Below are 20,419 nucleotides of genomic sequence, written 5' to 3'. Positions count from 1 at the left end.
TTAAACATAATAATATTCTTTTGAAGTGGTAATATTCTTTCTTGTTAAATTGTGGAGGTATCACATTACATGCTGTTCATATTTGTATGGCTTAGTTCTGTGAGAGCTATTTGAATGAATGGACTTTTAAATAGGAAGAGATGCCTCATTTGGTGAATGTATCCCTCATAAACAGGATCATCAAGGATAGTTAAATGACCAGCATTGATAGCTGTAATTGCAGACTGTCCAGTTTGGTATTTACCATGACAGCAATCACAGTAATACAGGCTTTAAAAGTAAAAACTAAGTAAAAGGAAGATCATTTCAGATGAAATCTTTAAATCCAGGAAAACCTGACTAATCTGGGACCCATGCTCTACACAGTGCTGGATTATTGATGAATGAAGATACTTTCTCTACATAATACATTGGATTGTAATTGAGGTATGTATCATTTATATTATGATACAAGACACAACATAGTGTACTGTAGGGTTTGAAATTAAATAAATACTATGCTAGTGTTTTATAGTGAAATACATGCTGTCAGGGCTCTACGTTTTTAGATTTTTAACTACTGGCCAGTGTTTTTACTGACCCTGATTCAATTTTATCTGTCCCAATATATTTATATATATTTTCATTATGGTTTTTATTTTCAGTATGTTTATAACTGTATGGTAACCAAAGAGAGCCCACGTCTCAAAAGAAAGTGGCTAAACGAGGCCTTTGAATATATGTTACTTCAGCCGTTTAACATGCACACATTTGTGTGCTTGTCAGAAAATGAAAATACTTGCAAAGAGAAAAGATTTGAAAATGTATGTGTACAAATGATACTAATTTTTTCACAAGCAAACCCGCAACCAAGCTGTTACAGTATGGACACAGCCACGCTAAAACTGAATTATAATAATCCTAATTAAGGATGGGTCAGTGTAATCAAATACACTATTACACAAAAATAAAAACTATTCTAACAGCATATTATATATTTGAATACACAAAGTATACATTAGCTAGTAGTAGAAGCAAATGCGTCTTATTTTTTTAATGCTGGCTCTTAACACATGTTATGTCAGTCTTAAACCCATTGTTATTTGCATATTAAACGTAAGGACCCCAATTAAATTGTGCAATGCTTGAGATGCTTGCAGCATTCTACAGTAATCATATTCTGTTTGAAAATGCTGCCTATTTTATTGCCTTGTTTTTAGCTAATGTTGGCAGATCCCTGCATGAGTTCCTGTGTAATGACTGTACACAGCAGCTTCTGCAGCTGTTGCGAGCCAGTCGTAAAGCAGCTTCCAGGAGCATGGCACTGGCGAACTTTGAATATGTGAACTGAAATAAAATTATGTATATAGTAAGTGCTAAAAGCAGTAATTCAAACTTTAGTAGCATTGAAATTAGGAAAGTAATTTAACATTATGATGAATATAAAGACAGACTAAATGTTAAGCAGAACAACACACTGATTAATAAGAAAAGGCAAGACACTTGGAGTTGGAAAGGAGTTATTTTTTAACTCTGGACTGCAGTTCAATGTAAAACATCTACTGTTGACTTTCTGTGAGTGGATGGAGTAACGGAAACATTTGCACTGACCGTTAAAAGCACAACCAGGTATATTTGTTTTGAATGATTTACAGGTTATCGAATAAACAAAGTAACTTGACTTCGATTCATCTGATATCAGTACTTGATGGCTAGTTGTAATTAGTTGAGTTCTGTATTTTAATTCAGTAAACAAAAGGAACAATTTTGCCTAAGTAAATAGGGTATTGAATGAAGAAATCACATCTTGGACATTGTTTGTACACTTTGTGAACCCGGCTAAATGTTACTGGCTTACACTGTTATGCTGTCTGCTTGTACACACGCATTTGCCTTTTATTCTTGGGAGCGTAAGAGACCAGAGTTTGAGTAATCGAATACACAAAAAGGTTGCATCCTGTGTATTCAAATAGGAAACTATTCAAAATTCCCATCCCTGATTCTAATAATAAACATTATTAAAACAATATTCATAATACAAAATAATAACAATCCTTCTCAGAGTGTTGTCGCTTGTGTAGACTCTCCCAGTCAGTGCCAGTCTTGCTGAGTGATACCAATGAGTCCTGGAAAAATTGTGAATGGCATTTTTGACTCTAACACATTGGATCCCAAATCAAATAATTAGACAGTTCGATCGCGTATCTGGGTATCCATCAGGACATCTTACTGCGAGACTGAATATGATGTAAACAAAATGTTGAATTCACAACAAATAAAGCTGCTGTTTTATCTGCAAGTCTGGGAAACTGCCCAAACAAGGCAAAACGTTTTTTTTTTTCACTGTCATAATGAAGCCAGATGAGCATCCACTCTCAATATTTGTCTTCATTTTTTCCCATAATTTCTTTATGATTTATTGATTTCAGCGCTTAACTTTTGGCTTATTGGTTGCTTAGTTGTAGAAAACCTGATTTGTAAAGGATTTGCCATGTAGCGGGAACGAGTACCACTACCACAGCACTTTGGTATGCAGTCTCAGAGACTGTCTGTATAACACTGGACGTGCGGCGGGAAAGTTAGGATTAGTTTGTAGTTATGTTTTTAAAAAATGGTTTGTAAATTTAATTTTCAGCTTTAACACACTGGCCCATTTTCCTGGATTCATGAAATGGAAACCATGTGCACTACATATGTATTGTAGTTAAATGTAACTGGCTCAGTCGGGCCTGTGGGGCTTCATAACTACCGGCCAAACTGCGCTGTCTACTGCCGCTGGGCCATGGTTAATGTGGAACCCTGACTCTCCCTATCTCATTTCATTTTTTTATGTTTTAATGAGTCAAACAACTGTGGTAGTTGGACCTTCCACTTCTTCGATCAATTGAAATGACCCTTTGACTTAAAAACAAAAATGAAATTCCTCTAGGGCCCTGTTCTGGCCAACTTTGACAGTGCTGTTGTATTATTTAATATTAGCCTTTGGAAACACAAGTCTTGTCTTTCGTCACAATTATTTCACCTTAAAGTCAAAGGCTTAAGCAGAAAGTAAATAAAAGCCCTTTCACGCAGAGAAACAAAACACAGCCTCTAAACAGGATTTTTGACTTTTCTCTTTGCACGGAAACAAGTAGCAGGGTGGCTTATTGATCTGCTTAGCCTTGAGTCTCAATGGGTGTGCTGTATAGGAGAGGCAGCTGGAAGACATTTCCAGCAACACGTTCTCAGGAGCTGGTGGTTCAGATCAGTAATTTGCAGTGCCTGTGTGGTGCAGCATATTGAGGGAATTGAGTGATATCACACTATCATAAAAACTCAAGAGAAACTAGGCATAACTCAAAATTGAAATCATTTTTTTTTTTTTTTGGCACCAAGTAGCCTTGTTTGTCAGTGTGCTGGCAACATTAATCTTGGCAATACGTTCCCTATGATGTCCACACATATGATAGATATGCAGAGGATGAACACTCCCTTGATTTACAGTTGCCCTTTTACTTCTATCCAATGAGCTTTCAGTCTCATGGAGAAAAAAATGCGATTTTTCAATGAAGTGAAGGAAATCTTTGGCAGCATTTTCTACATAGGTTACAGAGAGCTGGAGATGTATCTTGATAAAAAAGCACTTGAAAATAGCTTTTATGGTAGAGAGAATAAAGCTGTTTTCACATTCTGCAGCACGAACTTGAGAGCAAACCATGTGGCACTCTGATTGATATAGCCTGGCACTTTTTGCTTGTCAGGATTAATGTCTGCTGAGAGAGAAAGTTGGTTGGTATGTTACAGTGGTCAGCGCTTCATTCCACTGTCCTTAATCAGTCTAACCCAATCAACAATACAATTACAAGACTCTTGTTAGCCTGAACCCCGGTAATCCAAATTGACCTGTAATCTGAGCCATGTTATCATGTAGTGGTAGAAATGTCATAGCAATATCAATTCTGTGAGGTACAGTAAAGTACCTTTTTGGTGATCAGCTGAATTTGCATATAAAATGTACACGCTTTCAAGACCAGAAGAGGGAAGTGGGAACTGAGCTAAAGAAAATTCCTTGTAGATTAGTTCAGTACTTATTCTGCTTGTTGTTCTTATGCCTTTTTTTATTTTTTATGTAATATAATATGAAATGTAAAACCTACGTCAGACGGGTTGTACAGTGTGATACACATTCCGATCAGCACTCTGAACCCTGAACCTGGCCTGGTCCCAACTAGATTAGCGAGAGCACTTTACTTACCAGTTAAGAGGTAGAACACATCCCGTTTGAGTAAAGTCTCAATCTAAGAGATAGCTTCTTTCAATTAATTCCGCTTGTGGACCTGCTTTGAGTTTGCAAAGCCTTGTGTTGTGTTCTCACTGTCAAGGTGTGCAGCCTATGTGGCCCTTGCTGTCTGATTAGTATTTCTATAGAGAGCTGCTTTCCTGGTGCAGAATGCCCATGGCATGTACCCAGTAGGTGGGTAAGTGGACTTGATCTTGTAATCCACTTTTTCTTGTTATGTTCAGCAAGAGCTATCGTATTGTTTAATAACAATATTATTTTAACACTTTTCCAATATTATTTGAAAGAAACTAAACAGACAGTATGAACTTGAAACATTTCGTGCTATGAAGCTATTGAGTGCAGGAAGAATGCCTAGGAAAATGTTCTTTGGTACATAACACTGTGTAACCCTTTTTTTTTTTTGTTCCTGGGTAGTAAGTGTTATTTCCTAATTGCTTATGCCTCAGAAGTATAGAAAATGGCTATTATTCCCCACAAACTTTGCTTTTGTGACCAGGACAGTGATATTTCAAAATATCACTATTTCCAATGGGAAAACGGGCAAATGTGTGTCTTTTCGTTCACATAGTCAGAAAAAAAACAACATATGAATCCAAATTAACATGTATTTATACTAAAGTAATACAAAAATGACTACAAAAGATTTAGAAGTGAGTAGTTTTTCGAGATTTACGATTATACTATAAATTTACTACTCACTTCTGAATCTTTTGTAGTCATTTTTGTATTGCTTTAGTATAAATACATGTTAATTTGGATTCATATGTTGTTTTTTTCTGACTTTGTGTGAATGAAAAGACACACATTTGCCCGTTTTCCTATTGGAAATAGTGATGTTTCAAAATATCACTGTCCTGGTCACAAAAGCAAAGTTTGTGGGGAATAATAGCCATTTTCTATACTTTTGAGGCATAAGCAATTAGGAAATAACACTTACTACCCAGGAACAAAAATTGTATTACATAGTGTAATTAATGTTTTATGTTACTACACTTCTTACAAATAGCCTGTCAGGACCATGGCATTATATACAGTAGAAGATACATGAACAACTCTTATTGGTAAACGTACAGGTGGGATTTATTCATACTGTGGTAAATGCGATGAGCTCAAACTCCTGCATCATTTCAATCATATACCTAAACAAGGGAGGTTCTGAACCCAGGACCCGGTGTAGGGTTCGTGTGAGTTTAAGACCTGCTTTTGTTTTATTGCAAGTTGGAGTTTAGCTTTCAATACATAATCTGAAAATATTTTGTATTCATATGGTATCTTTTGTAATGAATGTATTAGATAAATGTATGATGATCCCTTGGCTGTGTGATCCCCTCTCCTAACTGTTTCTGAGGTTTCTTTATTTGAACAGTAACTTACTTTTCCAAACACATCAACATACCGTAGTAGGTGACTCGTGTTTTAGTAATGTAGGCCCTATTTATTTCTGAGCCAGCTCTGTATTGAAACATCATGAAACCTGTTCAGTGTGCAGAGAGTTACAGGTTACTGCTTCATGCGATCATTTCCAATTAATTCTTTGCTTCTGATCTGCGGTGAAGAGACACTGAACCTAAGGAAAAATGCAGCCATTTAAACGGGTGTTAATCATACATGATTCCTATTATTAACTTTGTATATCTCCACCTCACTCAATCATGGCATATTGTCAGCTCAGCTTGTCAGAAACGACTCAAACTGAAAGTGGAGAACCCTATTGTATAAGAGAAATGCTTCATGGTGTTCCGATGAAGAACCCCAGTCAAATACGTTTTCTAAAAGGTCAATTATGGTATTTTGTGAGTTCCTGAATAATGAAACGGAAAGGAGCAAGCCTATCTGAGACAAGGGGGTTTAAAATAGCCATCCTGTTATGGAAATCATTGAAAACATGTCAAGTTTCAGGCTTCTATTCCGTGTGAAGTGCAAACTGTGAATTCGCCTCTAAGCCTAAATTGCATGTATTAGGAAAGCTGTATGATAAAGGTCAGGTTTTCTCTTCATCTCTGGTGCTGCCCTAAAGGTGTCTGATTGTGCCTGCAAAATGTCTCTTCCATTTTGTAACTTACTTTCTGCTTGTTTTTTCGTTCTTTTTACTATTACCGGGAGTCATATTTCACATCTTTCCTGATTCCATCCCTGGAAATAAATGTGACTGCTGTGCTGTTTAAAAAAAGTTGCAAAATTCTTCTCTGTTCTTTCCTCCTATGATTTTCTCCATTGCAGGCTGGCACTACATTTGTATTTGTTACCATTCATTCAGTTCAGTCCTGGGCCTCTCTCAAGCATAGCTTCCCAGTTGTGTCGTTTTGTGTAGTCATATAATGTAAGTTAGTGGCTAAGTTGAGCAGAACACAGACCTCCAGAGGTGAAAGTCACAGAAACTTGCAGGAACGTCCCCCCCCCCACGATGCAAAACAGCCATTAGTTGCTGCTGGTCCTGCGGTAATTTGCCTATGGGTATGTCATTAGCTGATGCGTTAATGTGTTCTCCAAGGTGGCTGAATGCACTGTGCTGTGACACATAGCTGATATTGCCTTACATCCTCTAGGAACCAGAACTGTGTTACTTTTAATACACGATTTTACTTTATTTTAGGTAATGAACTGAACTGTTCTGTGGGTAGTGTATAAAAATCACACATACGTCTAAAACTCAGACATGTAACTCTTTCAAAGAGGATCAAAAGGTAATGAGTGTTAGGAAAAAGTGATAAAAAAAAAATACCACTTTTAACACTGCTTCAAAGCACTTGAACTTTTAAAATTATAATTAAAGTGACTTGGTTACAGAAATGAGTCTTTAAAACATTTTGTAGCCTAGTTCTTATTTTACCCCTTTAGAAAGTCATGCTGATTTGTCTGAGTAAACAAGCCTACCGGAGTTGAACTGGAGAACTTAGCAGAGGCGGGTTATTGTTGATCATCACTGTTAATTTATTGATGGAAGGCAACATGGCGAAATTCAACCTGTGTGCTATGGAAGGCCTGCTAAGTCTATGTGCCTTTCATTTTCACAGAAATGTACTGAATAATGCGTTCATTTTTGAAAACCGGGGCACTCATAAGAGAGGTTGTTCTTGGCAAAATATTCATTTTAATTGTGTCTATTCTACCCCAGAGTGTCAAAGGTAGGTCATTCCCTCTGGCTAAGTCCTCTGAAATGTTCTTAAACATACTGGACGTATTGTATGAGACACTCTCCTCTATCTGTGGGTTTTAGAGTCACACCATTGTATTTATTTCCTTCAGGGGCCCATTTAAAAGGTAGAGAAGCTAGGCTGCTTTTGTAAAATACAGGGCATGTTTAACCCAGTTAATAAGCCAATGCCACTATTTTACAGTCCAGCACAGGGGTCTCTACCACAGAAAAACTGCCAGTGCACCTCACTAATTCTGACCTGACAAACTGCCCCTGTCGTTCAGTCCTCGATGTCTTAAACAGCACTGCCACGTTGGGCTACATTCTGAAAGCTGCTGTACTTCAGTTTAGATTTTTTTTCTTCTGAGAACACCAATTAATTTTTCTGAAACAACTGAAGACCACATTTCACTTAGGTCTACATTATTATTATTATTTTTGCATAACAGGAAACATAAATAGAATTGTTTATAAGAAAGAGTCTGGAAATTAATGTTGAATGACTGTGAAGTTGACTTCTAATGCATTCTGCATGCATTCAAGAAGAGGAGTATCATTCTACTTTAAAGCAGAGAGCCTTGTTAAACAAAGAAGAGCCTGTTAAGTTCATCCTTGGAACGATTCCAGTTTGGAAATGGATGCCTGAGTCAGTGAGTTCTGTGAGATGGTTGCTATAAAGATTATAATGTTTGTGTATTAAAATGTTTCAGCCTGTTAAAGCACAAGTAGCTTCTTATGGTATTTTCAATTCAAATTCTCTCAGTATCTCTGATTTTGAGTTTGTTTTTTTTGTTTGTTTTATGACCTCGACAATGGCTTTGAACTATTTTTAATAGCACAGCAGCTTATCAGTGTTGCTTGAACTTCTCATTTCTCTTACTCTACTTGTATTTCAGCTAGTGGATTTCCATGGCTACCTGTAGTGTCGTCGTTCTAAATATCTGAAACAATCGGATTCTATACTCAGTGTTATGAGAACACTAACAAAGTCAACCCAAGTATTACTCAAATAAACCCTTCAATTGTGGAGACCCCACTATCGAAACATAAAGCTCGTCCAGGGAGGGGTCAAACTAAAAGGGAACTGGAGGGAGCCATTGCACTAACCACAGTGAGGAAGAGCAAAAGAGATTGGAACTTTCTGGGCTTTTCAGAGCAGCTCAAAGCATAAGCTGATTGCATAGTGGACCAGATAGGTATTAAACATGTATTAGCTGATTAACAGCTTAAAAGTTGATGAGGAACATTTGTTTCACTGCTAACACAGTGCAAAGTGAGGGATCATTTCTGTAATGAAATGCAGGGAAACGAGAAAGGGAGGTGGGGGCCTCCATAGTTTGAACCAGACATCCACTGGATCCTAGGTATCCCTGTACACACCAGGCTTGTATTAGGGGTACTATTGACTGTTTGTTTGTTTTTTTTTCCCCATTATTATCACTATTTTCTTGACCTTTTGCAGGCCAGTCCTCCAGACCAGTACATTGAGAAGTTTGACACAGCCCTCGCCCAGTACATGGCAGCATTACAGAGCATTGTGCCTCTATTCATATACATGGTGAGTGGAGCCAAGTACATTTCATTTTTTATTGTCGGTGCACATCTTATTAATTACGCTCATTAGACAAAACATTAAAGAATGGATGAAAAAGTAGGAAATCCCTCTAGCTTGTAGTGTATGGTCAAATCAGTAGACCTCTATAATCTGATGGAAGATGTGAGAGTTGATGGGAAGGAGCTACATGACTTCACAAAGGGTATGAGAGTGGGGCCTATACAGGTGGCCTCGTCCCTCAACACAGAGGCTGCATTGACCAACCTGTCCAACCAAACTATTCAACCACGTATGGTGGGCTGTTAAGACTATTCTTTAATTATTTGGCCAATCACTTTATGTATGGTGATGGTGTTCCAAAACAAACTAGGAAACACTTGGAGTGAATGCTGGATATTTAAAGCAGATTTTTGTTTTCAGTTTTTAGTCAGCATGCAGTGTTTGAAGGGCACTGTTAGATATCTTGTTTCCAGTCTTTATCGACTAGATATATTGATAATGTTATTTCCCAGAGAAGCCAGCAGTGTTGATTTTAATTAAATCTTTACAGTAATACTGAGGAGAAAACATCATGGCTTTTGGTCCTTAGACCAGACCACCTCCATTTCCTGATGGAAAGAAGATAGTATTGAGCATTATAAATCATGTATGAGAAACCAACCAGTCACAGTTGAGGATTTACCAAAATCTACATTTTATCTTGTGTGTAGATCCTGTGCATAGAGCATATGACACAATACCAACGTTATCAAAACAGCTCTCTTTTATGTTTTAATAGGAGTGCCTTAGTGCAGCCTTTGTTCCTCTGATTTATTCATTTAATAGGTTGCATGTAGGGTGTCTCTTGTATGTCATTTTTAACAGTTTGAGCTTCGATTTGCTGACCTCTTGCCCAAACTGTGCATGATGACAGCTCTTATACAGTGAGACACCCCACACAGTCATTTTTTCTTTTGAACTAATGCTACAAAATATCATTGTCATTGAATGTTAATGCAGTGTTTCATTAATCAGCCATACATTTGGGTTGCCACTGTGCCACTATGCACAGGTAGATCTTCATTCTTCTAGCAAAAGATACAAACCCTAAACCCAGCAGTAGAAAGTAAACCTCCTATCTGAATAAACTGTACACATTTTTGCCTAAAGAAAAATAATTAATCACATCTATTATTGAACAGTAAAAACCAGCTAACTTATTTACTTATAATACAAAAGAGGGCTGCAATATGAATGTGGGATGGAGGAGTGCAATTCATTTGGACGCAATGTACTTTACTGAGTAACGACCCAAGACATAAGATTACAAATGTCAGAACAGTACGTTTTTACAAATGAAGCACTCAAGTACTCAATCACAGTGAAGAGAAAGAAAGGACAGTGGTGTTATGCATATAAGAGACAAAAACAAAATGCTTGAGATTCTGAAATTCTGCTCATTTTTAAGGCCACTTTGCATGCATTTAGTATCAATATTATCTTTTATTATTATTCTTACCTCATAATGCTAAACCACATACTGAAGTTGTTTGAAGATGGAGCTTAGTGAAAAAATGGTTGAAAGTAGGAAAAGTAGCCTTGAAATTAGCAAAAACGTTCAAGTGAGGTTAAGTGGGATTTGATACACGTGGGAAAAATAGGAATGTGGCAATTGACAAGATAATTTCTTTAAATATACCCAGGGATAGTTCCATTAACTGTGAAACAACCTACATGGTAAATGTAATTTCTTGGCCATAACTTGAAGGCAAAATTCCCCATCTTATAGACCCTTGTCCTTCCTAAACTCTTTAGGAAAGAAAGAGGAGTAATGACCTGTAGGTTTTTATTCAGCATTTTCAGTTAAGACAAGAATATAGTAGAACCTGTCATCTGATTTTAACTGGTCCAGAGGCCCATCAGATATGTAAAAATATCGGCTCTCGGAGGGAGTCGTTCTGCTACATTGTATTTGCTTTAACAAAGAAAATCTGTGAAAAGTATTGCAAAACAAAGCACTGCAATACAGTATTTGGCAATTTTCAATTTTCAAAACATTCCCTTGATTTAATGGCGGGTATTTACCCCGTCTTCGGATACAACAGTTTCTGCTATACAGTATATTCTATTTTGAAGGTTTTTATTGTATGTGAGGATCATATGGAAAAACAAAGCGGGAGTGACAGCCGAGCTCTAAAGAGGGAATTCGACGAAGCAAGTCTCCTTGCTCTGCAGTTCAGAGCCCCTGCTGCAGTAAGATATGAAGACAGAGGCTCATCCCATAGGGCAAAGTGGTCCATTGTAAAGGATTCAATCTCGACATAGCAGCTTTGCCGGCGCTATGTCAAGCACTACCCTGTAGCTCTATTGGATAGATTCTGTTGTTGGTTTCAGGGTTGAGGTCAATTCCTTTTTTTTTAATTTCATTTCCTTTTTAAAATCAATTCCAATTTCATGTCTTGGACTTGGAATTGATTTTAAAAAGGAAATGGAATTGGGAATTGATTTTAAAAAAGGAAATGGAATTGGAATTGAAAAACAGGAATTGACCCCAGCCCTGGTTGGTTTGAAATGCCTACCTGCCTCAAACTTGGTATGGACATTCACTTTGAGAGCGAATCTTTATCAGAATCTGGCAAGAGGGGTATTTTGGATGTATGTTAAAGATAAACTTAGCACATGGTTCTTCCAGTCTGGGTCTTTGTGCCAACCATGTCCTTAATGAATTCAAACTTTAGTAGAAAATTATACATGTTTGTTGGATTCTGCAACCTAAACTGTTTAGCACTATTTAAGTTTCAATGTCAAGAAAAAGTCAATTGTATAGTAAATGGCTATTATTTTTTCTAGACATCTTTTAGATGTCTGCAGTTCTGACTTTATTTTGTATTCCAGACCCATTTACAAAACTCAAATGTAAATGCAGTAGCTCTCCCTAGTTGACAATTCTGAACAGGGAGGCAAACAGGACTTAATGAGCCTGCCATATAGGAATATCCTGTTGCCGTGTACAGCAGTAGAGCTGGAGACAGAGTGAGATACCTCACAGAGTTTCTCATTACAGAGCTTTCGACAGATAACATATTCCAACAACCTTGAAGTGTTTGAAATGACAGCATACCAAAGGGCAACTGGAACTTTTGCCCAAAATATCTTTTGTATCTCTAATTAACATTTGGTTGTTTTTGTTTTTTTTTTTTGTTTTTTTTTGTTCTTTGCTGTCTTTTAAAGTTATTTAGTGCAAAGTTGCTGCTGCTTTCTATGCTGTAGCTCAGACTCCTTACAGTGAGCTGCAATCAATAGCATTGTCTTTTGAAGTATTTGAATACCGTATATCCTCAAATGAATGCTGCCCTTAGATAAACTCTGCACTCTACAAGAAACAAATAAACAGATTTATCACGTTGAACAAATACAGGAAATAAATTTACCACGTTGAACAAAGAAGGTCATCACCCTTGAAACCATACTACTGCCAATAAACGCCACCGTTGGGGAAAAAAAACATTGCAGCGTTTATTTGACGATGCATGGTATCCTCAATTAATGTTGAAAAAACCCAACAAAGAAACAAAAGATTGTCATCACAATACAAGGGGGGCCAGTAATAATGTTGAGAAACTGATTGGTTACCAGTCCTTTTAAGTTGTGATAAAAACAGTAATGATCCTGCTTGTTTGGTTCAAAGAAATCATGCCTGTAGACCTGTGTAGAACATATGCATAAAAATATACGTATGTATTTGAACCTTGTATTTTAATCATGTCTGAAGTGTCTCATGCCTGGTGCAGCACTGGAGTCTGGAGTCGAACACGTTGGATATAAATATGACTGGCTATGGTACAAGGCAATGGTGGACGTAGATTGAGGGACAGTATTAGGTGCTCTGTTGGCGGGTGCTTCTGTGTTGTAAATATATTTATACAATATATTTGTGCTGTGCCTGGACAAATACTGGAAGATATGTTTCTGACATGCTGCAGATTCTCCCATTTATCAAACCCAGCAAACTCTCTGTTTCCTCTTTGGACACATCCTGTGCATCCACTTCTCTGCTCTGAGTGCTTGCAAGCTGTTTGGCTGTATTGAATATTTTGTTGAAAGCGTAGTTGAGGTGTTAAATAGGATTTCAAAATGATATTGAAATGTACCCCAAACAACACATTATATGCTAATACAGGAGAGAGTGCTGCAGAAACAGACACATTTTGATCTGTCTGGTTGCTATGGAAACTGTTGTCTTACAGTACAATTTCATGAACAAGCAATGTCACTGTTTTGGTGTTTGCAGCCATTACCTAAAGTTGGGAGGCATTACATATTTATGTTTAACAAATTTCCTTGACAATTAATAGAATGCTTGCAATTACAGTGCAAAAATGGAATGCATTTAATTTAAATGCAAAGGAACCAAGCCTGTACTAAAATCAGTACCCTGCAAAAGATTATCCTGACCATTTTTTCTTACATACTGTAGGAGTTGTTGTAGTCCTTTGGATACAACACAAATTGGCATCATTTCAATGCTTGATAAGTACATTTGTCAATAGTTACTATTAAACAACATAACTGCGCAAAATGTATGTTGGAAACCATTTGAGATACTGACTTCATGTATGCCGGTTTCTGTATGTTTAAAGTAAATCAGTGAAATTGTTGTAGGGCGCTAGACTTTGTTCCTGTTCTGTTTTCTTTTAAACTGAGGTGCTGAAATTGAGCAGGATGGACTGTCATTTTGTATATCGGTGAATATGTTAACAAGTTTTGAATAAAGAGAGAAGTTCAAGTTTTTCTTTTAAGTAAAGCATCAAACATTAATAAAGAAAAAATTTAAACATAATGTTCCCAGTAGAACCCTATTTGTATGAAGTGTTTTGCTGTCACGCCCTTAGCATCAAAATAATAACACCGTGTAACAATTTTTTTTGTTCCTAGGTAGTAAGTGTTATTTCCTAATTGCTTATGCCTCAAAAGTATAGAAAATGGCTATTTATTCCCCACAAACTTTGCTTTTGTGACCAGGACAGGTACATTTCAAAATATCACTATTTCCAATGAGAAAACGGGCGCTTTTGTGTCTTTTCGTTCACATAGTCAGAAAAAAACAACATATGAATCCAAATTAACATGTATTTATACTAAAGTAATACAAAAATGAATTACTTTAAGTAAATTTACAGTATAATTGTAAATAAGTTTAGGGAGATTTTACATTCCAGGGAAAACTAATTATAATTCCTTCTAAATGTTGCTGACTGAATTCTGAAAACCATATTTGTATATTTGGTCTTTAACTACAGTACAAGTTCAGGAGCTGCTCTTTAATTCAAGTTGCCTGCCATGGATATGTGGAAAGGCAGGATGGCCAAAGTACCATCTAGCATCAGACACTGTTGATAAGGTTTCTGACAGTCACCCAGAATCTGTGTTACCAGGGCCAAAGCAATCTGTGTGAACCCGATCGAAAAGCAAGCTTGACTCTTGATGAATGCCCACCGTCAAGTCAAACCTTCACAGTGTTCCAGCTCTGAAAAATAAAACCTGGCTACCCGACCCAAACCCAAAGGGACCCGACTATATGTGTCGGGTACGGGTCGGGTTGGGTGGATATTCTGTGTCAAGCACTCGGACTCGGGTCGGGTCGGGTGGATATTCTGTGTCAAGCGCTCGGGTTCGGGTGGATGTTCTGTGTCAAGCACTCGGGGTCGGGTGTATATTCTGTGTCAAGCACTCGGGTTCGGGTCGGGTGTATATTCTGTGTCAAGCACTCTGGTTCGGGTCGGGTGTATATTTTGTGTCAAGCACTCGGGCTTGGGTTGGGCTGTCTCGTGTTTTATAAAATACATTTTAGCAAGTGTCTTTTTCCTCTTGCAAATGACTCCTAAAGTGACTTAAGACTCGTCATGGACCCCACGTGAGCAAAGTGTTCTCATGTTTATGCTGTAAAAAATACAGCCAAAAAGTGATTCGACATTATTAAACATGGAGGCTGTCTACTGGAGAATGTTTAGCAGTAGAAAGTTCTGTTGCTGGAAAGGGTAAATATTCTGTTTGGAAACATTTTGACGTTGTTGTTTTCTGTGATAGTAAAAGTTCAAGTGGATTTGTACAGTGCAAATCTTGCAAATTTTTACTTAAATATGCAGCAAAAAGACGGGAAATTCATCTTTGCAATGGCACACTGAAAACTGATGTACTCGCCCTGCAGCAGGGCCAAGTCAGTTGTACATGGTAATTCCGTGGTTTGAGAAACGTATATGAAATTGTTTTCACCAGTTTTGGCGTCCTGCTGTGGAAACATTGTTGTTGTTTAAACTCTGGCATTGAGTTTAAAATCTGGTATGATATCATGACATGTCATCAACATATAATTTGATGTTCAATGTTAACTTTGCTGTTTTTAGCTATTTTATCCAAACATGATGCTATATGTCTATCTGAGACTACCAAGTAAAATGCTCATCTAACTGGATGCTTTGCTGAGAGTATTTTGTTTTCTTTTTAATTTGCGTTTTGACTCTAAATATACTTTTTTTTTTTATTTCATTGCATGTTTGATATTATTTATGGGGATATTGGGGTCGGGTATGAACAAAAATTTAAAGGTCTCGGGTCGGGTTTTTTTTTTATACACGAGTTGACCTTTATTGAAAAATGCCTGCTTGAAATGTGGAAATACCGACCGACCTACCTAGGCTGAAGCGATGATCTGCAAGATATTAACTCATAACATTAATGCTACATTTTTTTCTCTCTAAACATGTACATTCAAAAGTCTATTGTAGGTGTTTATGTACACCCCCGGGGAAGCTGTAGGGTTCCTTTGCCATTGACTCTTATTCAAAATTGCTGCCTGTTTTCTCTTGCAGAGAAAACAGGCCGCAATTTTGTACATACATTTAGAGAGAATTTTCATATGTACAATACGTACTGTATAATATGATTACATTGCTATTAGACTGCCATGTTATCATAGTAAAATAATGATTTGTTTGCCGTGCACACTTGATGGTGATCTACCATTTACCAGTGATTTGCATTTGATGCGTTTATATCCTGTTGGGACACAAGGGTCGCTTTGTTTTAATTTGTAAGAACAAACATTTCTAAGTTTAATAAGTACAGCTGAAGTACAACTGAAGCTATGAAGTGTGTATCATAATTTCGAATAAACTAACAGATGGACTGGGTCAACAGTTGCACACATTAATGGGGATTTCTACTTTTATTGCAGCAAATTCTCAAATTGTTATCCTTGGTCTTGCAAACCCATTCCAGTAAAGCTGAGGCGTCATTGTGGAGCATTGCAGGGGTTCCAATTTATGTACTGCATAAAAAGAAAACAAAAGTGCAATGTTGCGTGACTGTTTTAGTGACATTTCTGAATATGTCAGCTTCTGGGATTACTGTATTTCAAGTTTTGTTCAGTTATGCTCGTAGATTTAGTATAGTATTATCATAGATGCGGTGGTGTCATGAAGTTTTTTTTTTCTTTTGCATGAACCAGCCACCAATCCATCATAATAAGAGCAACCTTAACATGCTTACTAATGTGCACAGCATGTAGTGAGTTGATAAACAACATACGTCACCAGGTGGCAGCAGGCTTCGTCCAATAATATGCAAGCTTAAATAAAAGGCACCAGTCAGATGCACAGCCGTCTAGAAATGTTAACATGCCAGGAGGAAGTCGGCAGTAAGATTTGATTTAAGTTAATATAGGTTAAGATGTGCGCTGTAATTTAACCTTCTAATTGCCCCCCCAGGATCCATTCTGCACCCGCGCCAATTTTTGCTGTGCACCTAATCCAAACAATAGTGAACTCCTGTCACACGGTGCCTTTAATTGTTGCTTGAAGTGGAATTTGAAAAAGCAGAGAGTTCAGTTAATTGCAGATTTAGTGTGACCTTTTTGCCACAAGCCAGAATTTTCCTGAAAAATGTAAAACAGTCTTCTTACATACTCATTGCTGCAGAGACTCTGAAGAAAGCTGGGAAAGTGAGTGTGAGTCTGAGCTGAAGAAAGCTATCGAATTCTGTCAGAAAAAAATCACCTTTGTTAGACCAGCCAGTCTGAGGAAAGCTGATATGAGCCATGGGTCATTGTATCTAATGCAACTACCAGTATAGGGCTGTTTATCTCTGTGTTACTGCAACAGCTCTGCAGAAACTCAGTACCTTTTGGCTTTTTCACATATAATTCATTTCCACAGTTTCATTGCCAATATACATGGAACTTCCAAAACAGCTAGATTTGCACCAAAGTAATTAACCAAGACCACCTAAAGAAGTCTTGGTCCGATTGCAAACTGTCTTAGTACTGTACGTGTGGCCAGTTGTCAAACACTTTAGCAAATGAACAGCCAAGGGAAAGTGAAGCTGAAATTTACATCCTGTACAGGACCTACGACAGTGAAACGCATAGCCCAAAGTTTAAACCATCTTGTGTGCTATGCTCTTCTGCCCCGCTCTCGTAGAAAATGGTATTTACACTACCGTGCAGTGCAGTACTGGGTTAAATATTTAAAGTGGTTGAATTGTGTGTTTTTAGGAAGTTTTTTGATGCTAAAACCAGTTCAATAATTACTGTCACCTCTGTAATGAGATGTTTTACTGTACAATGTACAGTGACTCTCAAAAGTATTCACCCCTGTTGGACTTTTCCACATTTTATTGTGTAACAACATGGAATTAAAATTGATTTAATTAGGAGTTTTTGCCACTGATCAACACAAGAAAGTCCATAATGTCAAAGTGAAAAATAAAATCTACAAATTGTTCAAAATTAATTACAAATATAAAACAGAAAATAATTGATGCATAAGTATTCACCCCCTTTGCTATGACACACCTAAATAAGCTCTGGTGCAACCAATTGTCTTTAGAAGTCACCTAATCAGTTGAATGGAGTCCACCTGTGTACAATTAAGGTGTTTCACATGATTTCAGGTTAAATACACCTGTCTCTGGGAGGTCCCACAGTTGGTTAGTACATTTCCTAACAAAAACTACATCATGAAAACGAAGGAACATTCAAAGCAAATCCGAAATAAGGTTCTTCAAAAGCACCAATCAGGGGTAGGATATAAGAACATTTCCAAGGCATTGAATATCCCCAGGAGCACAGTAAAGTTCATTATTAAGAAATGGGGAGAATATGGCACAACTGTGAATCCTGTCTAGAACAGGCCGTCCTCAAAAACTGAGTATCCGGGTGAGTAGGGCACTAGTCAGGGAGGCCACCAAGAGGCCTATGGCTACTCTAAAGGATTTACCGTCTTCCACGGCTGAGCTGGGAGACACTATGCATACGGCAACAATAGTCTGGGTGATTCACAAAACTGGCCTTTATGGGAGAGGGGCAAAAAGAAAGTAATTGTTGAAAAAAACTTGCATCAAATCTCGGCTCGAGTTTGCCAGAAGACATGTGGGAGACTGAGACGAAGTGGAAGAAGATTCTATGGTCTAATGAGACCATAGAATAGAGACCATATGGGGATGCTTCTCTGCGTCAAGGCCTGGAAAGCTTGTGAAGATAGAGGGCAAAATGGATGCAGCAAAGTACAGAGAAATCCTGGAGGAAAACCTACTGAAGTCTGCAAGAGACCTTGAACTTGGGTGAAGATTCATCTTCCAGCAGGACAATGACCCCAAACATCAGCCAAAGTCACACTGGAGTGGCTTAAAAACAAAAAGGTCAATGTCCTGGAGTGGCCCAGTCAAAGCCCAGACCTCAATCCAATTGAGAATATGTGGAAAGAGTTTCCAACTTAACGGCGCTTGAGCAATTTTGCAAAGAAGAATGGGCAAAAATTGCAGTCATGGCTGTAATTGCTGCCAAAGGTGCCTCTACCAAATATTGACTCAAGGGGGTGAATACTTATGCAATCAATTATTTTCTGTTTTGTATTTGTAATTAATTTAGAATAATTTGTAGATTTTATTTTTCACTTTGACATTGTGGACTTTTTTTGTGATGATCTGTGGCAAAAACTCCTAATTAAATCCATTTTGATGTCATGTTGTAACACAGTAAAATGTGGAAAAGTCCAAGAGGGGTGAATACTTTTGAGAGCCACTGTATTAGCTGCACAGTTTCTATTGCTAGTTCACACCGCACTGCAGCAAACAAACCAAGCTAATTTTGTAAGGAACTGAGACCACCTGAAGAGAGTTGAGCTTCCAGCATTGATATTTTGGTATGCTTTTAGACAAATCGAAGTCTGGATGGGTTCTTATTAGTAACTTTTATAAATGAATGTGATCTTTTAATCTGTGACACCTGCAAAATTGTGATTTTTCTTGTTATTTTTTTGCAGAATAAATTTTACATTGAAACCAAGCTGAACAGAGACCTGAAAGAGGATCTTACAAAGCTGTTTACAGACTGTGTTGCAGAAAAGCACGTGTGCACCTTAATGCGTAAGTACACTCTCTGTTATATTGGATTTAAATTTTGCTCTGCTGCTATGTATGGCTTACCAAAGCCACAGTCTACAGTATTACCCAACACACATTGATAACCAGGGATTTCTAAATTACATTTTTATTTTACTACCCCTACAGTAGTGGAGGTGTGTGCACTTATGTATGTCACACTAGAGTTTTGTCTAAATCTAGAGAGCCATTTACTTGAAGAAACTTCTTTACAGAATAGTGTCATCCTTTGGTGGTGTTAGCTCAATTTATTAAGTTCATCACAGTCAGCCGTGGGTGGATGTCACTGAATTGCTGTTTAAGGTTCTGTATTTCTCTGATCATGTTCATATTCTTTAGGGAGCATGCACTTGCTCCGGTAAATAGATGGGCATAGCCTGTATTGATGAGCGCTGCTGTCACTTCACTTTGATCTGTGGTACTTCAGACTGTGCTTTTCATAGAGCAGCATTGTCTACATATTGTGACTCAAAAGTACCAGTATGATGTTAAGTGGCAGACAGAAGTTCACATTTGTGGAGATAAACATCAAAGTGAAATTGCTGTACTAATCCTGTGAGCAACTTGGATCAATCCAATCTAGGTATTGAACGAAGATGTGAGCACTTTTGTCTAGAATGATCTGTCCTTAAAGAACAACTTGGTATTAATCATGCTATTTAGATTCACGCTGTATAATTTTCTGTCTGTCAGCACATCCCAGTGACTAGAGTTCATTCAAGCTCTCTGAATCACGTATAAACTTCAAGTACATACCGTATCAGAACACCTTCTAAACTTTGTAGTGAATTAGGTATACAATTTAAATATAAATTAGTCTCTAGGCGCCCTGTTTAAGAACGTCCAAATATTAATAACTGAGACATACCATAATAGTGGGATCATGTAGAACTCTGATTACCTTAGCCAATAACAGAACAACATTCACAGAACGTGTCGGAAATATAAAAGCCGTAGTTTATTTAACCCTTTGAGTAGTGAGTTCTAAAGTGCACTGCTGGCCCTGGTCTTATGCATGTGCTTGATTTATTATTAGTACAGCATACAAACA

General features: G+C 37.5%; 1 protein-coding gene across 1 annotated transcript in view; it reads left to right on the top strand.

The window, feature by feature from the left end:
* Window positions 1-20,419, top strand: part of LOC121326128 (CDK2-associated and cullin domain-containing protein 1-like) — an 87,013-nt gene that overhangs the window by 19,710 nt on the left and 46,884 nt on the right. The window contains exons 4-5 of the mRNA XM_041269306.1: window positions 8,860-8,955; window positions 19,251-19,353. Of these exons, the coding sequence (XP_041125240.1) occupies window positions 8,860-8,955; window positions 19,251-19,353 (199 nt within the window). The remainder of the gene's footprint in view (window positions 1-8,859; window positions 8,956-19,250; window positions 19,354-20,419) is intronic.

The sequence above is a fragment of the Polyodon spathula genome, chromosome 13 (assembly GCF_017654505.1).
Source record: "Polyodon spathula isolate WHYD16114869_AA chromosome 13, ASM1765450v1, whole genome shotgun sequence".
Classification (NCBI taxonomy): domain Eukaryota; kingdom Metazoa; phylum Chordata; class Actinopteri; order Acipenseriformes; family Polyodontidae; genus Polyodon; species Polyodon spathula.
The sequence above is the reverse complement of the archived record's forward strand: the minus strand, read 5'-3'. Positions and strand labels throughout refer to the sequence as shown.